The following is a 17,166-nucleotide window of genomic DNA, read 5'->3' as shown; positions in this document are numbered from 1 at the left end:
GCTTTGTCTCAGACTACAACACCCTCTCCATTCAGCAGGGTATAAATTAACATTGATTTTAGATATGGTCTTACTGTAGCATCATGGCCTTGGTGGCCAAATAACTAACAATAACCTTCACAGTGTGAGTGGGTGGAGAGGCGGTGAGGGCAACAAATAAAGACACAGGGGAAGAGAGAGGAAGAGAGCTGCATTATTCTGCCAGTGTACCTCTTCATTACACATAATTGCTGATTAAAACATTAAATATCTCTATGTACTTGCAGATGCCTCTAGTCCGGTCATGTACTGAGATGCAGATACATTTTAATTTTTGTAATTTTTTTATTTTCTAAATAACACACAAAACATCTATTATCTCTGTCACTTTCTCTGTTTAACCTGTTGATTTAACATTGATTACATCACATTACACTAAAAACTATCACTGCCCTGTAAATTTCCCCACACCCCCACACCCCCTCTCTACCATATGTAACTTCCAAAATCACATGCTGCATGATGCTGGCTTCACCGTATGGAGCTCAGCAGTCAGATGCTTGTTAATTGTTTTGCTGCTAGAAAAGGAAATGGGAAGGGGTGTCAGAGTGGTGAGAGGAGGCTGGAGAAGGGGAGGGAGACAGATGTCAGAAATCAGAGGGACCCCTGCTGCCATGTCTGGATGCAGCAGTGGCTGCGCAGTGAGAAGGGAAAAGGAGGGAGAGAGTGGGCAGAGTTGTGTCTTTCTGGCTGTGTTGTGCTGTGCAGTCTGGTCTAGGTACCCCACTGACAGCCCGAGATTGATGGATAGAGCTGTGTATCGCACATAACATCAATTCTGTCCTGCTTTCTCTTTCATTCTGAGTCTCACTCCCTCATCACTCCTCCCTTCCCCTCTCTCTACTGCTCTCTCTCTCCCTCCCTCCCTCCCTCCACTGCTCCAGGTCCCTCGTGGTCCCTCTCTTCCGTATTAGTTTCCAAAAGGCATCTTTAATGCTGCCAGAGAGCGCGCTGTGAGGCAGCAAGAAAGCGAGGCGAGCGGATTGCTATCTTTGTGACAGCTTTTCCGCTTGGCAGGCTGTGTCTGAGCCGGGGAACTGGACTGGACTGTGGTGTTTCGTGGAGGAGGTGGGAGAGGAGGTGGAGGAGCAGGAGGGAGAACTGAGGGGCAGGCTGGACAGATGGAGGATGGCACCCAACACCTGGGACACTGCATGGTTGACATGAAGGAGCTGAGCGCCAACCCTGAAGGACTGACTGCTGCCGGTGAGCTGACTGCACTGTGTTGCCTGTCTGTCTTTTAATCTGCCCCCTCTACCTCTCTCCTCTGTCCTTCCTCACACAGTTTAACTCTGAAACACCTTGGGTGTGATTATACTTGATTCTGTCTCCTGTATAGTATGGTACTTTTCCTATAAATGCTTGTTCCAGCGATGTCTAGTTTTTGCATATTTTCCCTCAATTTGTGTTTGCCGTGGTCCTCTCTCTCTCTCTAACAAACACACACACACACACACACACACACACACACACACACACACACAGAATGTGTATGTTGGCAAAAGAGAGAGAGATAGAGAAAAAGAGAGAGGGTGGAGGTATCAGTGAGAGTGAGAGAGGGAAACAATTTTAAATGCACGATGATCAATAATCAAGTGATTGAATTCAGTGCAGTTTTATTGTCTTCTCTGGATAACTCATGCCTCAGGGTCATATTTTTACAATTTATTACAAAAGAACATTAATTATACTTTCCATCAACATTAAGTGTGTCCAGGTGATAGCAGAAAATTATTTAAAAATTTTAAAAGTAAATGTACATACCTTGTCTTTCCAGCCAATTGATAACGGAGTGCTAATGTGTTTTAGGACAATGTTTTGAGCAACATCACGCTGGTACCTTAATAGTCAAGAGTGTCCACAAATTATGCCAGAGAATTGATTTTAAAACTTACTGACTGCCTTTCTGCAGGTTTCCAATTATGTACTTGGTTCTTGCAGTGTGGTTGAATCAAAATCATAAATTGTTACTCTCAGAATGTAGTAATTTATGTCAGAAAAGTCTACCTTAACCTGGTGTGGGTTATTTGATTTAGTGGCTCAGCAGCGAACAGTTTGTTGATGTGTGATGTCTACAGATTTTCATGTCTGTCTGTGCATGTGTGGATGTGTGCCTGTGGGTGTGCTTTGCCTTTTTTTTTACTGCAGTCATATTCCATATAGCCTGAATGTATTGTCACTAATGAGCACTGGCAGAGGCAAACTAGATGTCTCAGTGCCCATCACAACAGGAGAATGCTAAAAAGATTAGCCCTATCAGTGATGCCACAAAGCCTGCTCTCTAAGTTTAATACCTTTGCTTACCAAAAGGACACATGCTGCATGCAGCCACTGCTAAGCATTTGCATTGGCATGCAAGCTCAACACCATCATCTTCCCCTTGGGGATAAGTAAATGGAGCCATACAAAGAGAAATGAAAGTGCAATTCATGATGCCACGTCTCCTTTGCCTCGAACCACACAGATACACGCTGAATACACAGATCGACAGCTTACATGCACAGTTACACACATGCAAACACATACACACACACACAAGGACATAATGATAAATGTACACACCAGTACACACACATGCACAGATCTTAACATACAAGCGCACACACATGGATGCACACCTGCTCAGACTCTTAACAGTTATGACCTCATCGTGAACCCTAGATATGCGCTACCATAAAATCACACGATCACATTTTGGAGATGACATCTGACAGGTGTTGGAGTATAACAGTATTGACAAACACCTCACTGTACCTCTGTTTTGTTTTCCTTAAGCATCCTGGGAGACAAAAGAGAAAAGCAAAGCACATAATTACCATGTTTGGCCACGAAAGACAGGTTGACAACCCCACATTATCAGTCGCAAGGTGAAATAGTTTATCTCCTCCTTCATGACAGGAGAGAAAAGTGGGACCAGAGTGGGTGCTGCTCAGTACTTATTAAGGTGGGACTGAATTGGCATTTTACAAACATAAGGGGTAAAATTATCCTATTCTAACTATTAACTATTAGTACTAGAAGAGACAGATTTTACAGGCATGAGAGTTTTCAATGGAAGCTGCAAAACAATTGCTTTTCATCGCACACTGCTTGACATCACAAAACTATTGTGAAGTAAAGTGTCTCACTCTGTGCCCTTGTTAACCCTCCACACTCCATCTCCCATCGACACGACAGTCAAGACCTCCTCAGCACATCCAACTGATTCACAACACTTCATTAAATGCTGGCAACAAAACCATCTGTCCCCCCTCAATCTCCCAGGGCAGTAATGTGACGATAACTCACTCTCCCATTCAGCACCACTTGTCCTGATGGGATGCCTGTTTTTGCAAACATCAATCGAGTTAGAGGTATGTCAGCCTGGCCAATGACTGAATCATCAGAAAGGATTTGCAGGTGTAGTTAAACGAAGCAAAGAGAGTAAGTTTGGACAAAAGGAGTAAAGAGAAAGAAAGTGTGTGTGAGGATTAGTAAAGTTGGTGGTAGCATTTGTGATGTGGTTGGAATAATTTATTTGGAGACGGCCAGTTATATGCCCAAAATATCAAATCCCATGGTGAGCCAGCCATATAAGTGAATTATTGATATCATCTCAAAATCCTGAGTAAATAATATTCAAAATATAAACAGGATTTGTTTTTAGGCACAGACTCTTACATGTAATATCTATTCATGAAGAGGATAAGCAGGAGTGATTAGGAATGTGTACTATATGCACTGTGATGGGGTTTATCAAGGCTCTTTTTGGAAATTGCTTGATTTTCTTAGTTGAGCTGGTAGCATATGATGAGGACCGGAGCAGTGACAGACTGTATTTTGGAGCTTTTCCACAATTATTTTGTGGAGTCAGGAATAAGCAGCAATCCCATGTGAGATCTCTGCGCGCACTCCCCCACATTTCTTACTTTCATTCCTCCCTTCACAGTATCTGCTATAAGCTAGTGAGTGGTTATCACACTGTACAGTGGGTGAGGAAGCAGGGCAATGAGAATGGAAGAGGGTTAAATGATCATCTGCGAGACGGACAATTTAAGTCCCTGTACATTAATTAACTTTGTCATTCCAGAGAAATCACCTAGCCTACTCACATCCTAATAAATTACCCTTCAGCGTGCTTTTTTCCCCACTGATACCACCCGCAGACAGGGGGGTGATAGATTGGAGGTACAGTGGGGCTGTGCTGTTATTTCTAGAGCCAGATGAAACTGCAGTATAGCGGGCGGGCACACCTCATTTGCTCTGGGCCCCTCTGGGAGTTACATCTGCATGTGCCGCCCGCCTGCCTGCTTGCTGCCTGCCGCCTTGCTGAGCTTATTACCATATTCATAATGCCAGCGGATATCGATTATAAATACCACACCTGTGCCACTATTCCCCACATACTTACGGTATGCACACATTGGAGCTGGATTGCTGGTGAGATTCATATGCTAAAAGAGATGTGAAGCAGATGGACAGTACAGGTGGTTGACCTCTCCCCATGTAATGGGTAATTATTATAATTAGTAGCTTTCTGTATTTGTTTTGGTCAGCCTGATTCTCATCAAGGGGTTAATGACATGCAGCGCGTTCAGTGCTCAAAGACAAGAATGGTGTCACACTGTACATAACAGGTGTTCTATCCTCAGGTTGCGTACACATAATTTGCCCATGATTTTAATAACTGTGACTCACTGTGAATGCGTGAACAACAGTTTTCCGACCCGCACTGGAACACTGTTAAATGTCATGTAGTCAGTATGCCTTCTCAAAGACACAACGTAACCTGTGTTGCCTGTCTTACAATCAAAGCATCTGCTATGATCCCTCTATAAATACTCGACACTACCTACAAGCTGTGCTCTAAAATTCAGACATCTTTTATCTTCAATCCTTCTACTCCTTCACTATCAAGCATATCCAGTTGCCATGTGTGTGTGTCTCATGATCTCTATCCCCAGCCCATATCAGACCTAGACTTAGCTTTACTTCTTATCTTTATTCAATTATTTCTGCTGCAATGACAGCCATTTTCCACTGCTGCTCTAGATAAGTTGGTGTGTAGCACAGATGGAGTCCTCCAAAGTAACTGGACTCTTCAAGTGACAGTCCCTCATGATAACGTGGCACCAGAGACGGGACCCAACAGCTGGCACTGTCTCAGCCCACCTAGCTAAAGGGCTCTCTGTTGCCACCACACAACATGTCATCCAGGCTTATTAAAGTTTCATCAGCACTTGCAAGGAAGCCTTAGTGGTGACAACATGAAGAGACACGACCCCTGAGGAATGGGATGATGATGAGAGTAATGTGAAAACCAGTTTATTTACATACATAATTGGCCTATTTGTGTAACCGTGTGTGTGTTTACTTGCCCACGTACTTCAGCTATTTGTGCACCTGATTAATTAGACGTTTACTGTACTTGTATGCATAACACATATTGCGCTAAGTTTGCATAAGCCTGTTTATTCAAATGCAACCAATTCTGACAAGTACAGCAGCTGACAGAGCCCACTTTACTGAAACTTTACAAGACAATAGCAAATTAAGAACAAATCGAACACAAATTTGTAAGCATACTTCCAGAATTTTGAAATGCACTGCTAGTTGCTCTTTTTAATTAAGTTACTGTGCATTGGGTTTTCTTGGCCCTTAGTAGGCAAGTGACTCACTCTCGAGAGGGCACAGGGTAATGCTAATGATTTCCATAATTTGCAGTGTCTGTTATTCATTAGAAATCTCTGTACTATTGTTCCGTTTGCATGAATTTAAATAAGCATTTCAAAGAGCACATTTAAAAGAAAAAGAAAAGAAAAATGCTGTATTAAATGTGTAATCCACCCCTAACATAATACATATCATGCCCATGATCTTGGACAGCTCCTCACTTAGATCTAAAAGATAGAAAAGGCCAAATAACATACAGTAAATCTTTGACTTTGTAAAGAAAGACATTTAATCTTTCACTGACAGTTGAAGGAAACTAACCTTTCAGTGCTGTGACATAACCCATGGGGATTTATCAGGGATAAGGGATATTTTCTGCATAACTCAGCATACCCATGGTAGAAAACTACTATAAACACCAAAAAAAAACACCAATTCATCCTTACTTTGTCTATGGAAAGTTGCATGAAACAATTGCTATCTGTTAATTAGATGGTTAATTTGACAGATTGTGGAGGTGTTTTCTCCTCCTTGCAGAGGACCAGTGGTTTGGTGGTTTAAGCTTTGGCAGAATATGTGTGTTTTTAATGTCTTTCCAACATGCACTTTTGTCTTGCACTTTCCTTAATCCTGTATCATTTTGTTGCATGACTGTTGATTAGTCAGATCCAAGTAGACTTTTCTCTGTGAAGTCCTTGAGGATATGCTTTGTGATGAAAGGCTTTACAAATAAACTAACCTGACTTGACATGAAAGCTGCCAGGAATGTGTGGGAACTAAAGTAATTATAAAACACAAGTAAATCATTTTTAGTCTGTGTGAAGTATCCTCATTATATAAGATGACTATTACCTAAAGTCATGTGGTGCCCATACATCAGTAAGCATCGAGTATCCATGGCCCATTAGTGAGGTTGATGAGCCTTAGAGAGGCCAATTGTGCCCAAGCACCTCAGGAAGAGGAAAGCACCATTTAGTGGTTTAGGGCCTTCTACATGTTGCACCACATTGCAGGTGTGTCATCTGTTTGGTGTTTGAATGGTTGTGTGTTGGACTGGGAAAGTGATGAATGAGAGACAGCCTTGGTGACAGATGATACAAGCAGTCAGTCCTCTACTCATCATTATGGCACGAGCCCTCAAGGACAATGGCTACCCAGAAACTCTCTCACAGATTGCACTCAGAAGGATTGCAGTGCGTTTGCATAATGTAAAATGAACAGTTACACTAATCGCAGTGGCATTTTTGGGAGCCTGTCATGCTCCTAGCATGTTAAAATTCTTTAGACATAGTACTTTAACATGCACGGAGCAAGACAGGATTTGCTTTTTTTCCTGATTAAAACAGTTTCTGTCTCCACAGTGTTACCACTTTGTTTCAAATGGATCAGATTCACTACCTTAGTCTCCTTTATATCTGTATTCCATGTCTTGTACTGTACAAATTTACAGTATCAACTTTTCTCTATTTTCTGATATTTTATAGCCTAAAAGATTAATCAGAAATCAGACAGATTAATGTTTAATTACAGCTCTACACCTCTTTACCTTCAGTGACGTCACACTGCAACAGTTCGGCTCATGCTTAATGTGTGTTATTTTCTTTGTCTCTTCCATTGTTCTGATGTTTTCCTTCCCCTTATCTTCCCACTCCCTCTTCTTTTATCTCCCCTCTATTTTTCTCTCTCTGCCTCTCAGGTGTTATTCTAACACCCAAGCTGCCTCAGGTGGAGTTCAGCCTAGGTAAGTCCTGTGTTTGCTCTGTGATTCAAGAGTTTTTACTTTACTTTACTGGGAAGTATTGAAAGTGAAGCCATCCCACACTTGGTTGACATCTTTGCAAGCACATTAGATAGAAGATATATGGACTCGCTTGCATGGTTGCACACTTTCAGTAATGTCAAATCCCTCATCCCTTGCCCCAGAAACACAACAAAGGTTTATGGACTATCAGGCCTCTTGGCTAACATAAATCCAGATGTAGTGCTTGTTAAACTCACATCAACAAACAGTCACATGCTGACAGACACTAATGCAGACAGCAGTCAGAATTAGTGGCATATCTGCAGATATCCTTAATCTTTTGTTGGTTATGACATGTAAACACACCCCAAGTATAGTTAGAAGGGACAACGGAAACAAGGCACAGAGAAAACATTAGACAGAATGGTGAGAGAGTCCTTTTGAACTTTTATTGAGATGGCCTCATTCATTTTTTAGGCAACTAAGATGTTGGAATTCTATTTCTAGACAATTCATTGTGGCTCAGGTCAAGTTTCCCAAAGCTGAAATATTATTCTTGTGGTCTTTGACAGCAAAGACTGACTGCATCAAAGACTAGAGTCTTGGCTCCCTTGTTTCTATCTTTTGAGGCGACTGCAACAAAGGCTTCACATTGTTCTGTTCACAATGAAATGGAGACTGAATATAGTTATTCCAGGGATGTGGCTCTCAGAAATCTCAACACAGTGCAGGAGGGGATCATTGCACAAAGATATCCTTCCTAGCATCACCTCCTGGGTGGGGCAGTGTCCAATACAAATCATCTTATATTAGACACAAGTGCATGTTGATTCCTCATGATTTCTAATACACGTGATGGTCCCTTTGCCATTACATAAAGGTCAACATTCCAGTGAGCCATTAAGTGATGTGATCACTTATACAGAGACTTATACAGTGTCAGGCTCAGTAGTCATTAATGTGAAAACATGCACACACTCACAAGTGTATGTGCACATATAGTAGATACGGTCATACCAATATATTCTGCAAAGAAATCAAATAAAGCTTTTGTAATGCTTACTGGTTTCTAAATGTTCATTCTATTTGAATTTATGCTCAAATTATACTGTAGGTTGAAGCTTTGCACTTTGGTAGAAAAACGATCTGAATGTAAATTCTCTGTCATGGTAGAAAATACAGCTGACAGCTGGCACAGAGAAATACCATGTCCCTCTTTAATTGCCCTGGTTGAATGTGCACTCATGTGTGCTCTGTGTACAGTACATCTATCCAGCTTTTCAGATCTGTCAAACCCATGGTGATGGTGTTTAAGTGTTAAGTTATATTTCTATATATTTATATATGTCTTTTTTTTTTTTTTACAAGATATGTGGTATTTTATTTAATTGGTCTTGATAAAAGTAATACCTAAATGTTACTTCAAAGCTTCGGAGGAGGAGGTTGCATGTTTGAATGGTTAAATGTGATATATGATGGAATATTTTCAAAGGTGGTATTGAACTCATTACTAAGAATAAGATAATAACCATGCAGTCATTCTATAGCCACATGCCCACAGCTTCAGCATCTGCTAGCTAGCCCTTGAGCTCTTGGTAGAAACAGCTGATTTAGAGCAAAGCAAGGCAAGCTAAACTTAAATCATGTAGCACATCTCATACACAAGGGGAAACTCAGTGGAATGAAATTAATTCAAAAAAAGAAAGAGGGAAAAAAGAACCATTCACAAGCTGCTCTGTCACAACAAGCAGACAGGAAAGAATCTGAACATGAATCTGAAAACCCACACACGCTATTCAGTAGCAAAGATACAGTACTAATTATCGAAAGGCAACCGAAAGAAAAAAATATTTTGATTCTGCTTTTGAAAGAAGTGACAGTCAGAGCAAATCTCACATCCTCCAGAAAGTTACTCCAGCAACTAGGAGCACAAAAATCACTGGCAGCTTCACCAGGCTTTCAGTGGACCCTCAGCACAGATGACGGGGAAGGTCTGGGGGACTCGTAGCTTTTAAGTATAACACATGTTGTAAAGCAAGGACATTCAGTACTTTATAGATAAGCAAGACAACCTGAAAGTAAATTCTAGTGTGTACTGGAAGCCAGTGCAGTGATTTGTGTAGAGGTGTAATGCACTTCCTCTTTTAGACCCTGTCAAATCTCTGGAGTTGCAGTTTTGTGAACCAGCTGCAGCTGCCCCACATTCCACAGAGGTGAAAAATATACACTGAGTATAGTGAGCAGTTGTTGATTTTTAATTGTGTGCACATGTCCCTGTGTGTATGTGTGTGTGGTTTGTGTATAGGAGGGGTGCCCAACCTTTGCAATTAATGTTGCAGCTAATTAGCATTTAATTATATCACTGTAGACAAACATGGTATTTAGGGGATTAAGGCTGCCCTTAGATGATGATGATTAAAGGGGCGCTCTTTTTTACACATGACGTTCAGTTTACTCATCTCGATGAGTACCACTCAGCCTGTGAAAACAGCTGGTTAATGTTTTCTGTGGATCTACAGCCAGCTGTCTAAAGTTTGAAAAAGGTTAACTTCGTTTGTGTTTAATACTTAAACACAAACAGAAAACCTCGAGGTGCAGAGTTTGAGAGAGGAGACCATTTAGGAGAAAAAGAGGAGAAAAAAGATGCCATCCAGTTGCATTATGGGATGGGTGGAATCCAGCATTTGGGAACCTGGACCAAACTAGAGACTCAAAGTGAGGATATCTCTGCCCTAAGCCCCTCTGGTTTTGATTATTTAATCAAAAATCAAAAAGTCCCCCAAACACATGCAGGTGCAAGAGTAAATGGAGCATTGTGTTTGTTTAAACTGAAAAAATTCACAGATATATGCACTTATTCTGACTCTCAGTAGAACTTGCTGCAGTCATTGCTCAAAGCTTAACGCATAACTAGTGTTTAATAGCAAACTACATGAAGCCTCTCAAGTAATATGGACTGTAAACACAGACATTCTCCTTATTTTCGTACAGATACCATAGAATAGAGTGATCAACTGTTTATCAGGCTCATCACTTGGTGGATTAGACTACTGCAGCTTCAGACTTATTTTTCACACCAAAAATAATGAGGATATTCATGTGTGTGACACTGTGTCATAAAATCCGATGTGAGGAATCTTCACTTCCCAAAATGTAAGAAATAAACAAGCTCACTGGAGGAATTTAAATGATGTGCACGTTTCTGTCACTTAAAATACCAGCCAATTTAGAAGTGGGACTTCTGTGCCTTTGTGGAGACAGTCAGCAGGAAAATGACTCCATATATATGTCTGTCTTATATTAACCGACTGGATGATTCTGATAAAAATGAATTATCTTGTTGTGAGACCTCCCCCTTTCCCAACCACTACTCACCCTCAAAAACATGAAATAAGTCCCTCCATGCTCCTCCTGCAAGTTTAACACTGAATTAGTTGCAGAAACTCTTTGATATTGATATAGTGAGAGATATTGTCCATTTTAAGTAACCTTTATGTTGCCACTAATAGTCCAAGAGCAGTTAAAGTGCCTCATACAGGTGTGTCAGTATGCTTATGAACATTAATACACTAATGGCTGTACAGTCAAGAACTTCACAGCAACCTTTCTGATATACTTGTCTTTCCTTTTAAGTTTTTTATTCTTTTATCAGACCGTCAGTTTGTAATTAATGGCGGTGACATGCTGAATATCAGGTCAGTTCTGCGCCAATTAACCACAGTTAAAGCAAAAGCTGATTTTGTATTTCTTCGAAGACTTGCTGACTTTTGTTCTTTTTCAAGTAATGTTCTCGGTTTTTTATAGTAATGACAGTGGAGCTTTGAAAAGATAGAGTTCTTTTTTCCAAGTGAATTTATAATACAATCAAGCTCAAGCGTGTCTGAGCTCAAGTGTTACAAGACAGATGGTTTAAAAAATACATTGTCATTATTCCAAAAAAAAAATTAAAAATCCCCTGTGAAATTGTATTTTTCATATACATATCCAGAAGTAGCAGGTACAAATTTGTTGTGAATGGCAGCTTGACAAATACCCTTTGAATCATGCATAATTCATTTCAAACTTGAGGCTTCATTCACATATGAAACGGCAAATTACAGGCATTATATTGACATCTTTCACTGATTTAACATCATATGCTTGTCAATAATAGCAGAACTGTGCAGCGGCTGAAGGATGTATTTATCTCAAAACGACAGGCCTTATTTTCCCTCCGTTTTCCCCAGACCCACCAACAAACAGGTGCGCAAAATGGCGGCACATGCAAATAATGTTGTCAAATTAATTGAAGCGTTGAAATAATTATCATGATGAATAAGCATCTTCGGGAGATGAGCATATATTTGTCTCCTGTGGCAACTCCCAGGGCTCCCCTTCTCGATTAAATGGAACTTAGATTCATTGTGGGGTCACAGAGGCTCGCTGCATTAAAACTCATTTCCAGCAAATTCATCTTGAAAGAGCTCAGCATATTCCAATCACACAAAATAAATACAGCATAGTAATTGAAGCCTCCAAGGATGGGCAAACATTATTACTCCAATTGCTCAATTGTTATGGTAATTTAGGAATCAGCCTCAGTATACTGAAGTAGTTGAGTCGCTTGACTGAAAGTGCAAAGTCACGTCATTGTTGAATTAATTTTCACCTACGCTAAGACAGGTAATTCACTAATAAATGCCCAAAAAATCTACAAATAAAATGTTCTTCATGGCACTCTAAATTTGATCATTGTTTTTTCCTGCTGTTAAATCCATTATTTGAATCTTGCACTTAAACAGGCTGTAGTTTTCTTTTCCTCCCTCCATGTCACCCCCTCATTATCTCTCCTCGCACTCAGGCTTCCTTCCTCCAACTCTAAATGTCTCTCTAAGGGACCCCGTTGTCCTTTCCCTCTGTCACCCTCTCTCTTTCCCTTTCCTGCCACCCCTTCCCAGCATCATAATAGCTCTGACCTTAAAGGGTCAGTTGAAGTGTCATATCCCTGTAAGAGAGCCAGTCTGGTGATGCATGGTCAGGCACCCAGTCCCATTTCAATCACCAAGACTGGCTGTGGTTAACTGTGCAGTGGGGTAGGGAAGATCCCTCTGGCCAGTCAAATATATGTCCCTTGAGGTGACAGATAGGGACAATCAGCAACTTATCTGCAGTATCTCGTCTCAGGTTGCTTCTGTGAATGTGAGTGCTGCAGAGAAAAAAATGTTTAAATCATGTCAAGACGGGAGAGCAAGTGTAATTTAGTGAATGGGAGAGCAACAAATTGGAGAGGTTTGATGAAGACAGTATGATGAAACAGACTGAAAGATAAAGCTCTGTGGCAACCTTTGTGGCCTTTAGCAGTTATGTGCATGTCATTGCATACGGCACATGTTTAAGTTTGTGTGTGTGGCTGTGCAGGTGTGTAAACAGTTAAACACCTTTTGCCAACAGCCCACTAATCACATGCACACAGATGCTGTTAGTATGAATATCAGTGCATTTGAACATATTTTTGCATGGCTTAAAAACTAATGGTTTTTGCCTGCACACAAACTCCTCTGCACTAGCCTTCCTCCTGCATAAGTATATGTGAGACCTGCTTTAATGTGAGCCCAAAAAGACCTGGCACCGAGGACTTGAAGAGAGCAAGGGAACGTGGAATCAGAATAGCCCCTAAGAGATAATACATGCATGAGCTCTGCTGCACTGCGAGATATTCTGAAACCTCTGTCTTGTAGCGTTTTCTCAAAAACAACTGCTAAGAGAATCAGAGGCTCTGAATGTTATTGTCATCTATACTGCCATTAACCAAGACTAAATATTTTAGTTGTCTTCTTTTTTCCCCCAAGCCAGTGGTTCAGGTTGGGCAGACACTGTATGGATTAAACCCCAATTTAACTGGAACAGGTTGCCCCTAACTTATTTTAGAATTGGACAGAATCTCCAGCAAACAGGCCTTCATTTTAGGCGGTCACAGTGTCTGACTAATTGCCTGAACAATCAATAATCTGCCTGTTGGACAATTTGAATGATTTGGCATGTCAGAAATTTTATGGTTTGAGCAGTTCTGTGACATGATTTCCCAAATGACTGCTGTCAGAAGATCCATTACAAACTCTAGTGAGCTTGTTTTAATATCATTAAAACAGTGTTTTACATGTTTTTGCTAACTTCTTGCTTTCCACTCAAAGTAATGCTGCTTCTCACCGTTTTTTAAATTTCAAATTCAAAGAACACAGCTACCTTGTTTGAATAAAATTTTATTTAAACAGATCAGGAGGCATTTACAGTCAATGCAAACACCCACATTGTGAGTAGTCAATTGATCTGTATAGTGTGAGAGTTAAACTTTTTGGCTGTGCAGTAATGATGATTTTAAAACATCTATCCATTATCTATACCACTTATCCTTAAGGGTCGCAGGAGGGCTGGAGCCAATGATTTAAAAATATATAGTGAGATTATGCAACAGTCTGTCCAGCGTCATGCATACTTTACAAAGGATATTTGTTGTCTCATTGCTCAGTGAGACATATATCCACACTCAAACGTGAAGTGGCATGGACGGGACTCTGAGTCATAAATAAATAAATCCTCAATATAACATACACATATACACACGAACAGCCACACAAAGAACTTAAGACCTCAGATCACGTCAACCTTATCCATGTTTCATTTATTCTCTTTCATTACCTCCTTTGGTTCAGTAGGAAAACATGGAGATGTAGATCAATGTAGCTCTTAATCCCAGTTCTGAGGACCCAGAGTGGTTTTATTTCTCACAAGGTGCAGTCATGCTGCATCATAGCCTGGGCAGCCGATGTAAATTCCAACAGATTAGATTACTACAGTTAAAATTATCCAAGGGTTTTCAGCCTTGTCTCTGAACCTCTGATGTACTTTAGATGTCAGATCTATTCAGAATTAAATGTGCTGTAAAGACTGTTTATATAATACTTTCATCCATAGAATATATAAACCTGCATTTCCAAAACTGTGGCGAGGCTCACAAATAGGTTTTTCTTTCCTTCAACAGCATTCGGGTCTTTTATGTTATGTAGCAAAACAGCATCTGTAATACATGTTTCTAGGTTTGCTTTGTAATGACTGCATGCACTGAAGTCCATTTAGACCAAGTTATTCCCTTCATTCACTTTACCCTCCCCTGCTGTGGCAGTACCCCTACTCTCCGACTCTCTTACCAATCCTCAGACCTAATTCAGACTACGTTTGTCAGCTCGAGAATGTGTAGAGATAGAGCTGTTAATGGCTTCAATAAAGCACTTTCAATTTAATGTCACCAAAATGAGATTTTGTACATTGAATATTCTTAAGTGAGTCTCAACAGTGAGACATACCCTGGAGAAGATTAGTGATTGTGATTTAGTCAAATGCAATCAAAGGTCTATGTCAGAATTGATGTCACATCGTTTGAGTGTAATAGATGGACATTTTCTATCAGTATCCATCAATCAGTCTTTTAGACTCTAGTTTAGATCTTGACTTGTACATTTGGGAATTTTGAAAGAGTGCAAATGAACTAGGGCTGCCCACTAAGAGTCAAGTTTCCAGTTTTATCTCATTGCATTCTGGTAAATGCTCAATTTGTAGTATGTAGTTTCTAATCTAAGCTTGGGCATGTAGGGCCATAATTAGAGTAGGCACCTTAAGTCAGTCACTGAAGCTCATATTCACATTGACCTGCCACCAGTGTTTAAAAGAATGGTACATATTTTTCAAATCTTAAATTAATACTAATCTGCTCATATGATCCATAATTACTTTTTAAATATCATATTCATGCTGTCCTTAATGCAGTTACAGTGTAAGTGATAGGGGGACAAAATCCACAGTCCCTGTTGTGTGCAAAAATTAATTCTAGCCAGCTGACGCTAATATGAGGCATCAGCAGACTGAGTTAGTCAAATCAAATTACAATCTCGTTAGTACCAAATTCCTGCGTTATGTTACTATCTGTCTCAGCAAGGAAACATTGTCTGTAGAACCCGGGGGATTTTTTGGACTAAAAAGATCATAGGTCCTTTGGAACTGATGATTTACACTGAAGGCATAAATATTATTGCTATGGTCAAACTGGTAACTCTAAGTTAATAGAGGAGGGCACAGTGGTTCAGATATAGAAGGGGATCACAACTTGAAAGCAAAAAGTGACTAGAGTTGTTAAATATTTTTTAACATGATCTGAGTTTACCTGGAGTTGGTAAGATTTTATCACACAATAGTTGTTTTCTGCCCTACAAATGTCCTTTGAACCATTTTGAACAGTTTACAGTGTCAGTCAACCTTCAATCTCAACCTTCATCTTGGATTTGATGAATTCTGTACAGTTTAAATAGGATGAAAGAAATCACAGCGCTTTACATGTGTATGCTGAAAGCATTCTTTAATTACTTTGCTTTCTTGTGGTAAAGTGTGTCAGTTACCTTGGCAGTACAATCAGTATTCCAGTGTTGTTGGTTCCATTTTAGTTTTACAGTAAGTAAATATCACTGTGGCTCCAGCACCCCTGTGATGCTTAAGAATAAGCAGTTTAGGAGATGGATGAATAGAATATGGCTGTGGCTGTGTGCATTTGTGTGTAAATAAAGTAAGCTTTATGCCATATCCTATATGTGTCTGAGGTACAATTTAAAATCGTTTCTAGATTTGCTGATTGGAAAAGAAACATTTTACACTGTGACTTTGTCTCCTCTCTTTACGTAACACATCAGAGACCTAGATAAACTAACTCTAAACCTGAGAAAAGAGAGATTCACATATGTCAGAGCGTTTGATGCCCTGCTACCAAACCCTTCATTTCTTTCGCCAACTTTATTCTTGCTCTTCACTCTCTTTAAAACGCCTCCTGCAAGGACTCCTTTCATCTCCACTTGCTGTTCAGTTGCCTAAACATTAAAATCAAGCCCATGAAGATGGAACAGCACACAAAGAAACAATCTTCTGCCCTTGCTGTTTTTTAAATGGAATTTCACCCACTGAGTGATATTATCCAGGCTTTTTTTTTCCTAAGTGATGTGTGAAACTGACCAGGCATTGCAAGCAGATCAATTGCTGTTTACATGCCAGAATTGTGCTGGGTAGATAAAATGCAGTTCTTGGATAGGATCCAAGGAGGTTGCTAAACACAAATTTGTCAGCACTGTGCTTGAGTGTATACAAATGTTCATTAATACATAAAATCAGAGCCATATGTTATAATTTACTGATTATCAGGCTGGATGTTTTTATTCGCCCTCCATGTGAAGCAGCTGTGAACAGAGCTTCAACTTTTGTTCAGTGCTTTGAAAAACTGTACCACAGAACTACGCATTTATCCCTCGCCCAAGGTTGTACACAACACACTTTGAAAGGTTCAGGGAAAAGTCAGTCTGTTTTGTTGCTGATTTGACTCCCATGGTCAAAAGTACAACTTAACAACTGTATGTCTGACTTACACAAAGATAACAAGGATGTCTCAGTACAGTCAGTCAGTCTTTATCAAGGATAGATGCATCAGCTTAGGTGCAATGGGATCAGCGAGTGTTATCTCATTAGAGGGAGTTTCTGTTTGCAACCAGGAAGCTCCAGGTTTCCTATAAAGGAATTGTGGGATGCACACTCTTCCTGTCCTTGGACGACAGCAAGGCTGAGTGACAAGCTGCTTTTGTTGTCGGAAATGAAAGCCCTAATAAAACTGATATCTCAGTGCCAGAGGGAGTTCTACTTGCCTGGCTGCCATTTTAATCAACTGC

The 17,166-nt window shown here is 40.2% G+C and overlaps 1 protein-coding gene across 2 annotated transcripts in view; it reads left to right on the top strand.

The window, feature by feature from the left end:
* The first annotated feature begins 1,010 nt into the window (after positions 1 to 1,010).
* The window catches only part of inpp4b (inositol polyphosphate-4-phosphatase type II B), a 122,886-nt gene continuing 106,730 nt past the window's right edge, over positions 1,011 to 17,166 (top strand). Inside the window, exons 1-2 of one of the 2 annotated variants that reach the window (XM_018690896.2) lie at positions 1,011 to 1,245; positions 7,388 to 7,432. In XM_018690896.2, coding sequence (XP_018546412.1) covers positions 1,161 to 1,245; positions 7,388 to 7,432 — 130 coding nt within the window. In that variant the 5' untranslated portion in view covers positions 1,011 to 1,160. The remainder of the gene's footprint in view (positions 1,246 to 7,387; positions 7,433 to 17,166) is intronic. The other variant, XM_018690895.2, reaches the window with a different exon arrangement.

Source organism: Lates calcarifer, linkage group LG5 (assembly GCF_001640805.2).
Source record: "Lates calcarifer isolate ASB-BC8 linkage group LG5, TLL_Latcal_v3, whole genome shotgun sequence".
Lineage (NCBI taxonomy): Eukaryota > Metazoa > Chordata > Actinopteri > Centropomidae > Lates > Lates calcarifer.
The sequence above is the reverse complement of the archived record's forward strand: the minus strand, read 5'-3'. Positions and strand labels throughout refer to the sequence as shown.